The sequence below is a fragment of the Pararge aegeria genome, chromosome 6 (genome assembly GCF_905163445.1).
Source record: "Pararge aegeria chromosome 6, ilParAegt1.1, whole genome shotgun sequence".
NCBI classification, from domain to species: Eukaryota; Metazoa; Arthropoda; class Insecta; order Lepidoptera; family Nymphalidae; genus Pararge; species Pararge aegeria.
In genome coordinates this window covers 11,162,687-11,172,001 of record NC_053185.1, presented here as the reverse complement: position 1 = coordinate 11,172,001, position 9,315 = coordinate 11,162,687, and the positions used below count along the sequence as shown (strand labels likewise).

The following is a 9,315-nucleotide window of genomic DNA, read 5'->3' as shown; positions in this document are numbered from 1 at the left end:
TTCAAATGCCGTGCTTCTATGGAGACCGCGGCGGCGCGGCGAATTAATTCGAGCGACGAATAAACGATTTACCCGGCAATGGATACTTAATCGTGAAAACCCCAGCTATTATTATGAGATTTAAATTAAATTTCTAGCGTTACTTTTTATTAAGGGATACTGTTTACAATTAAAAATCAAAATATAATCGAAATATTATGCAGTTTATCTATTTTAGTTCTAAACCATGACACGGGACTTGACCATTGATTTACATAGAAGTGCGGCCGGTTTTAACTAGATGGCGCTTTTATATGTTTCTATTAATTGTTTAGTTTTTTTAATCTTTAAATTTTAGGTCGTCCTTATGGTCTGAGAGGCCCTGAGGTCAGGGTATGCACTGCTTATTTGCATCTATGAGATGCACGCCACTGCGAGTGTAAGCAGTACGGTTCGCCAACGGTAAAAATTCATTCAATTGCGACCGTTACATACAGAAGATAATAGGAATTTGATAAGCTGCTTCCTAATTTCTAAATGCATATGTTTTTAATTTTTTATCACTGGTGTAGCAAACTATTCTATTTTGAATATAGCTTAGAGTTACTTAGGCTGGATAGATAAAAGAGACCTTTGATGTACCCCCGCTGAATAATTCACTGTAAATTTCGGTGATATCCAATCGGTACTATTTCGCACGTCAATAGCGCTCTATAAGTACTAATAAGTGCAAGTGAGATAAATTGATGAAACAGGTTAATGTACTAACGCTTCCGAGTTTGGTTAATAAATAATAAATTAATTCGTGTTAATAATCCATTGCTTTATTAATATTACATACAGGTAATTGGATTATACTCATAATATAATTAAATAACAAGTATATGGCTTAATTTCAGTCTTTGTATTAAAGCGATACATTTATTAAAAGTGATGTTTATTAATATAATATAAAATAAATAAATTAATGACCGAAAATGATTTAAGAGGATAAAAATTATTAAATGTCAGGGTCTACAGAGACTTCAAATTACCTAAATAAAAATATCAGCTTAATGTGGGTTTTAGTAAGAAGGTACATAGGTAGTACCAACGGCCTATGTCGAAATAAGTATCAATGCAATAACTACGCCTGTTTGTGCAAGTATCTTGAATTAAATGTAAGCAGATTAACGCAATTATTGTTTTTTTAGTAAAATAACTCGCATATAGATATTAAATGACAACCTAATCGTAACTCTCTTAACAACAATCCGTGACTTAAAAATTAACAGTAGATACCTACTTGATAAAGAGGTGGCTTGTACTTGAAAAAATTACGCCATAAAATGAGGTTAAGTATTTAATGCCATAGACCAGGTCCCCAACTCCCCCTCCTCGCCCTAACCTAGCTAGTTAACATAGATAAGTACTTGTTAGTTAGGCAGATAGGCGCAAAAGATAAAACACCTACATTATGAAACTAATAAAAACATAATAAATAATAAATTTTAAAATAAAGAAAAACAAAACTACCTCAACAAGCTTGGTGATCTCCAAACAATTTTTCAAAGTGTGGGATTTTCTTGTGAAGCCGCGACACTGCTGCACAAGAACTATCAATACAATATTCATCTAGATTTCAAGTACAGTAAGAGCGCCCGCTGTGCACCTTTGTAATTTGTACACGCCCCAGAGCACCGCGGCACCTAGGTTGCGAACCCCTGCCATAGACTTTATAACATTAAAACCTATAAGTTGGTCCCTAATAATACTTAATGTATTGAGTCTATGGAGGGTAGAGGTAAGGAGAGTCATCTTATATGGGAGAAAAGTTGAAAAAGTGTCCAGTTGTTGCGCTAAATAACAGTTCAAAAATCCTCCACAATGGCGCTGGTGGATGCACAGGGTATGGTATGAATGTAGCAATCGTAGATGAATTGAAGTATGCCGAGTTAAAAAATTTAATGTCATTATCGACTAAAGTAGTTAATTATTGAGAATTTCAACAACTTACGTTGCACAAAATATTGTGGTAAATATAACCTTACTTCCTTGTATCTCCATACTTCCTTGTTTATTTTTCAAGCCTACTCTAACAATATTTATATTTGGCGCTTCTTTTAAGAGTTACCCTGATGCAAATGTGGCGCCATCCTAATTTAATACATTTTGACGACACTTTTTCATATACACAGATGACTCTCCTTACCTCTACCCTCCATAATGGAGTCAACCAATGGATGTCAGCAGCACAGCACGGCTAGCATGGAGCTAGCATAGACATTTTTCGCCCTAGGGTAAGAGGTAAAAATTTATCTTCTCCCACAGCTTTATCAAATCTCCGAGCGTACAACTTTAAATAATATCCAAATTATATACGTGTAATAATAAACGGGGGTAAACTTCTCCTATTCCCTGTTGCCGTGATTTGTAAGGTGGACACGTTTACTTTATCCCTTGTCAGGGGATATAACCGGGGATAAATCTGAGTCTCCTGTCTATGCTTGCCTTGCTACTGGACTTATTCCCTTCTACGTCTGTGCCGAGATCTATTTATTTCGTAGGGATTTCTGTCTGTCTGTATCCAGCGTGTTTTAGAATCAGTAATGTGGTTGTGAGCTTGAACATGGATCGTTCATTTTTAATGCTCTTAGATGGAATAGAATAAAGACCTAAAAATTCGCAATTATATGATACGACTTTTTGAGCAGACTTAAAAATGAACCTACACAATTAAAAACATTGAATTGTAACGAAAATGATATATAAATATGTATGTAATTAAATTACGAAGAATTAATTTGTTAATTTTATCCTTAATAAGAACTATAAATACTTTAAATTTTAAGACGATGAATAAATCATGGTCCAAGTTGAAGTTTAGTCCATAGTATAAAAATGAGAATTACACCAAACTCGAGATCACGTTTGTTTACTTGAACATGTACGAGTAGTTACACTGGAGTGGTAAAGAGTTCAGCTTATTGGAGCGGTCTACCGGTAATTCTTAGCTACAATAAGGTTCGCGTAATCAAAGTTGGCCAGGCGGAAATCACAGTCACACGGGACTACGGAGATATAGGATTATGGTTATCAGGGAGACGGTAGGTACATGCACGAACGTCTTGATGCAACTTTAGCCCGGCCAAGTATGATGTTTCCATCTGTACATATCCCTACGCACCGAGCAGCTCAATCTCAAATGTCAAGAGTTTATGAAACCAAGGTGGATATAAAGTGTTCGTATCCTCTTTGGTTTTAGGAGTGTTTATTAGACACTGATAGAGACAGGTCAAGTGCGATGTTGCGAGGCAGCAGCCAGAAGGCGTGAGAGGAGAGATGCTGGCGCGGCAAGCAATGCATCTGCGCGGCCGCGCTCCGCAATACGCCCGTCTTCCAGCACCACCACACTGTCGTAGTCACGGACCGATGACAAGCGATGCTGTTCGGAAGGAAACATGTTTTAACATAAATCATCAATAGCGTATAACATTTTACTGCTGGGCTTAACAACCGAAGGGTTTGCCCGTAAAGACCACGCTGGACGGACGGGACTGCGTCATCACTTACCATCAGTGAGATTGGAGTCAAGGTGAAATGAATGTCTATTGGAAAAAAGCAATTAAAATATTACTTTCTTCCTAACATCGTGAGGAAACAGGCTGACTTCTGCCACTATCAAATTCAAAAAATTAAAAATTCTCTTATTGTGTTAACTTAGTTTTTGAAACGTTAAGTATGTCAGTTTGTACTGGCTCTACCATCGGCCTGGAAAGCAGATTCTACCGAGAAGAAGCCGGTAAGAAACCCAACAGTTGCTCTTTTCCGACATTATTATTTACATTTTAACATACATTTTTCTATCTTGTGAGAGATGAAAGCGGGTGCGACTAAGAAATTCATCAATTATATAGTAACCTCGCTATAATAAATGTGTTTTGAAATATTCTTTTAACTTGTGCATTGGTGGGTCCAGTATTAAATTAGGAATCATATTATAAAAGCGTATACTCAATTCCACAAACGACTTCTGTACCTTGCACAGACGATTTGCAGATGTATTTATATGGGTACCCCACCGTAGCTTACTATCCAGGGTTACGGACATAAAAACTGTGGAGGTCTGATTTTTAAGTGATTCTCCATTTAGTTACCCAAAAATTTTACAATACAGACTGGTTCTTACATAACTTTTGGTAGCTTTTTCATATTTTTCTAAATGAATATTTCGTTCCTTATGTTATTGAGTTTCAGGTTTTATCGAATGAAATGACCTTTTTTGACAAATGAACAGTAACTTAAAAAAGAAAAGTCATAATTCCTTTCGTTAAAGTATGTTTCTTTTGCTCCGTTTAGTAAGCTGGCATCTTCATGCCACTTCTCCTTTGCACTATAAATTTATACATACCGCCACAGTGATAATGGTAGTTTTGGGTGCGATTGTGGCTATGGCATGCAAAAGCGCGCGCTCCGCTGACGCGTCGAGAGCGGCGCCCGGTTCGTCCAATAGCAATGCGGCGGCCGTGCGTGCGTGCAGCGCTGCTCGCGCCGCGCACACACGTGACCCGCGGCTGCCGCTCCAGCACCCGCGCCAGCCGCCCATTCCGCACTCTGTCGGCAAGCAGATTAAGATCAAAAACTGGTCTCCCTTCTCGCATGCGTTTGCATCATCGCACATGACATATGCGATCGCGTAAAAGTTTACTACGATTTGTAAGGAATTGAAAGCGCGAAATAAAATCAAATCGGAAACAATGTAGGTACGCAATGCAACTCAGCACTAATGTGGTTCATTTTTGGATAAAAATTCCTGAAATGTGATCTTATCAGGAAAAGAAATCGCATTAAATACCAAGATAAAAGTATGTTCAAATTATCAGAATTTGAGCAGCGATATATTTTTATGTCGTTTTGCTCACCTAAGCCAGCTGACTGAGCAGTCACATAGTCGTACAATCCAACAGCTCTTAAACTTTGCCATATTTCTTCATCCGTGTGCATAGCAAGAGGATCCAGATTCTCACGCAGAGTGCCCGAGAACATGACGGCCTCCTGCGGTAGCACGACCACCCTGTGCCTGAGTGCACGTAACGGCACTCGCATAACGTCCTGATCATCGATCAGCAAGTGACCGCTGTTGATGGTCGTTGCGCCGACGCAAGATAACACTAAAGTCGATTTACCACTGCCGCTTCTACCACAAATGGCGACCTGTAACAGAGGAAATGCTGTAAAATATTGATTCTGCTAAAACTACGGGATTAAAGTAAACATTGAAGTATTGGTGGGTTCCAATTTATTCTTTGTCTAATTTTATTTCGTTGAGGTTGCGGATGATAACAATTTACTATAACAATCAGACATAACAGACATAGTCCGCAGATTTAAGGCATAATGTTGCCAAACCTATCGTACCTAGTTTATTTTTTTTTACATAGAACTGAATAACAGCTCGATAGGCCGAAAAATAACGTTATCCTTTTAAGGGGAGCATTGTGTTAACCTTTTCATTACTTCTAAAACTGAACATTTCGTTTAGAGACCGTTTAGTTAATTTGACACGGCGCCGGCCACCTTGTACCACCTAGTAGCAGCCATCTTGGATTTATAAATAAAATCATATTCTTTCTTAGACACCTGGTAGGATCTCAAAGTAACAATAAAAACGAGCTGAAACTTGATATACACAGCTATTATAGTAGTTCCTATATATATAGTAGTTCCAGCCTACTAACTACACGTGGGTTTTGGAGATCATCTTCAGGTCACAACCATAATAAAGGAAATAATATAGGTAAGTAAAAATCTTTCCTTGTCAAAATATTGCGTAAAGTATCAGTTTTGTGTCATGTCATGTTTTGTGAAAAAATAAGTTTAAATTTATATCATGTAGGTCTACATGTAAAATCTCAATAACTTTGGAGAAGTATGTTTTAATGGAATAAATAAAGTATGTAAAACTAACGGTATGAATACAGTAGGACCGAAACTCGACTCATAATCGTCAGTTTTGTGTGAAGAGGTTAACAGTTAACTATTCCCTACAATCTATATACCTACTACTAAAATCGATTTGAATACATACCTTTTGACCAGGTTTTACAGTAAATGTGATATTCTTGAGAACTGGCGCCAATCCTGGTCGATGTTTTATGCTTACATCTTGAAACTCTATTTTTCCGTTTCGCTGCCATTCTGCAGGAATGGGACCTGAACAATGGTTGAATAGGTCTTGTAATATATAGGATAATTTGTAAGCGTGAGGCAGTGTTAGACACATTACCTAAATTATTGGCGAGAGACAGGGGGCTTAAACTACTAACATATTAAATCATGAGTGAAATATGTCAGTATGATTCCAAAGTGGGTAAGTGTGCGAAAATATATTTTATAAGCTCAGTTTGTTTGATGGAAAGACCCAACAAAAACGTCGATGATTCTTGGTCGTTTCCACAACTTTAATAAAAGTGGAGAAAAATCACGCAGAAGGCGGAGAGTCTAGATGAGAAAATACGTTGTAGAAGTCAAGTTGAAGAGGCAGTGAGCGGACAAAATAGCTCATATTATGGACTTAAGATGGGTAGGCTCCAAAGAGCTCTATTGGGATCCCGGGACTGGCAAGGTTATTACGTATCTCACAAAAGGCTTGCGACGGGCGTTAATCTTGCAATCTTTGCTGTCAAACGTCACTTTTTGTATTTTTTTTGTATGCACCCTGCCGGAAACGCAGGCACAGATTGCGCGAAGAAATATAGAATGATTATTAAATTATAAAATGTTCATGTTAAAAAAAAGCAACTGCTTAGTTTTTTTGTAAAACTAGCGGTAGAGTCACTACAAATGGACAGACTACAAAAGTGATTATAATACAGGTAGGTAGGTAGTAATGAAAGAGAATTCGTAACGTACAGTCGTCTCTATAATCCTCTTGCGGTATGTTGGTATCGGTGAGTAAGCGCTGCACGGCAGCCAGCTGCAGGTCGAGGTCGGCGCGGCACTTGGCCAGGTGCGCCAGGTATACCGGCAGCAGCAGCGAGTAGGTGCCTGCCAGCCCTGCCACTGCGCCGCTGCTGCCACCATATAAAGCCACTGCCAGAGACACGAACACGCTCGCAGCTCCTACCAAGTCCTGGAAAAGATAATTGTTTAGTAGGTAAGTAGGTACAATTAAATAATTTTATAATCGCATCGTATGATTTTTCATTTTTTTTCGTAATTGATATGATACAGATTATAGCTTTGGTTCTTTACTGTGCGTTTGTGACGGTTTTCTACAAATTCCGAGGGAACCTTTTGTTTTTATGTTATAAGAAGTAGCATATGTTTCCGTCGATTCATCTTCTTTCATTCGATGACTTTACATTGCGAATGACGCAAATCGCTTCTAATTGAATATGAATGCTTATTCTAACTAGTGGTAACTAAATTTAAACATATTGTGTATCTATCCATTCTTTACGACCAGGAAGTTCGATTCCAACGAAGAATTGTATGTTTAGAGGTTAAACGAAACCATTTATTTTTTTCCTAATGTTGTATATGGATTTTAGAAGATCTGGCTTTGTTGATAAATATATTTGACACAAGTAAGTAAAAACTATAACTATTTGAAAAATTTAAGTATGTTTCTATTAGTTAATTATAACAGTTAATATGCAATATTGAACGAGGAAGAATAGGGAAACATAATTTTGTTTTTTGAATGGATTTTGTGATTTTGTCAATGTCGTAATAGCCGAATCCGACTGTCGACTAAGACCGGATAAAACTTATAATAAGCGTACATTCAGTTCATTTTATATTCATAGAAATAAAGTTATTTGCGTCATCTTTATGCAGTTTGAATTAAAATATACCTAATTTAAAGCGAAACACATGTACTGTTCTAGAATCAAAGCATAAATTAATTACCAATGTTAATCCCAACCATCGATTACAGGAGTTGACTAGTAGAAGCGCATTGTGATTTCGATCAAGACGACGAAAGAAAACAGCGCGCATGCGCGACTGTAGCCGACCCGCTCGCACCGTGCCTGCGCCCGCCAAGGTTTGCGCTGCCAGGCCTACTGCCCGCGCAGCACTTTCAGCCTCGACGTGTTGAAGCTCCCTGCAAACCGTTTTATCATCATCATCGCCATCAAATAACATACCAGTACACAGCTGGACTCAATCGGAATGGAGTGCCTATAATCATCACGTCGGTTAGATGGGTTAGTCATCGCGGTAGATGGTAGAAGTAGAACAGAAAACGCTGCTGCCCGTTCCGGAGAACGTCTGGTTATATTTCCTTAGTCGCCTTGTACGACATTCGCGTGAAGATCAATCCGAAAAAACACGGCTCAAACCGTTTCATACACTAGGTATATATATATAAAAAAAAAAAAAAATTATTCCAAGTAAGCTTTAAACCGCTTTAAAACTCATTAGTTGTAGAGCTTTTTGTGCAGATTGTCCGAGACCATGCATGCACTGTTGGAATACGGTGTTCCGGTTGAAAGGGCGTGGTTGCGGGTGTATATACAGGCACGTGTTGCTTCGTCTCAGATTGATAAACACACAGCGTACATTGGAGGAGGTGTTCCTTGCATGCCCTGCGAAGTATTGTTCTGTTTATTGGCCATGGTTTTCCTTACTTATGGTATTGATAGTCCACCAATCGCATTAGGCCAGCGTGGTGAACTACGGCCTCAACCCCTTCTCATTGTGAGAGAAGACCCGAGGTCTGTAGTGGGCTGGTAATGGGTTGATTGGATGATGATGGTATTAATTATGGGCAAATCCTTCCGGTGGAAGAGGCCTTTAGTCCAGCTGTGGGCTGTTATAGGTTATTGATCGATTACTTGAGGTCTAAAGTTCTACGATCGGGGTTACTCTGGCAGTATATATTATGTAGGTATAGATAGGCTATAAGTGGTTAGGTACGAGCTAATTATATCTAGTAAAGTAAAATATTAAATTTACGGAAGAACATTTTATTGAAATCGATACTTAGATGGTCAACCACATATTAACAAAGCCACGCTTTCTTACAAAATACAAGCATTACATAAGTTATTGAACGTAAACGTACGCAACATTAAGTTGCATTGAAATCGTTTTTTCAATCGATGGCAATTTAATGCTGCGATTTCATCTAATCATGTAAGTTATGATTCATATAAGATGTAAGGAAATTAAAGGTGTGGTAAACTCAAATTTCACCACCAAACCTTTTCTGTAAATGAATTATAGAGAAATACATATAAATGTTTTTAACTAAGCAAATCGGGCATTTGGTGTTAGTATTAGTCGTAAGTTTAAATAATTTCTATTGAGGGATTCCATGATTAGAAATTCAAAATTTCAATAAGCCAT

At 38.0% G+C, this 9,315-nt stretch overlaps 1 protein-coding gene across 1 annotated transcript in view; it reads right to left on the bottom strand.

Moving 5' to 3' along the window:
- Positions 1-2,077: 2,077 nt before the first annotated feature.
- LOC120624382 (ATP-binding cassette sub-family C member Sur-like) overlaps positions 2,078-9,315 on the bottom strand; it is a 28,788-nt gene continuing 21,550 nt past the window's right edge. Inside the window, exons 21-26 of the mRNA XM_039890894.1 lie at positions 7,873-8,068; positions 6,871-7,090; positions 6,047-6,171; positions 4,881-5,172; positions 4,370-4,572; positions 2,078-3,403 (exon numbers count right to left, since the gene is read on the bottom strand). Of these exons, the coding sequence (XP_039746828.1) occupies positions 3,254-3,403; positions 4,370-4,572; positions 4,881-5,172; positions 6,047-6,171; positions 6,871-7,090; positions 7,873-8,068 (1,186 nt within the window). The 3' untranslated portion in view covers positions 2,078-3,253. The remainder of the gene's footprint in view (positions 3,404-4,369; positions 4,573-4,880; positions 5,173-6,046; positions 6,172-6,870; positions 7,091-7,872; positions 8,069-9,315) is intronic.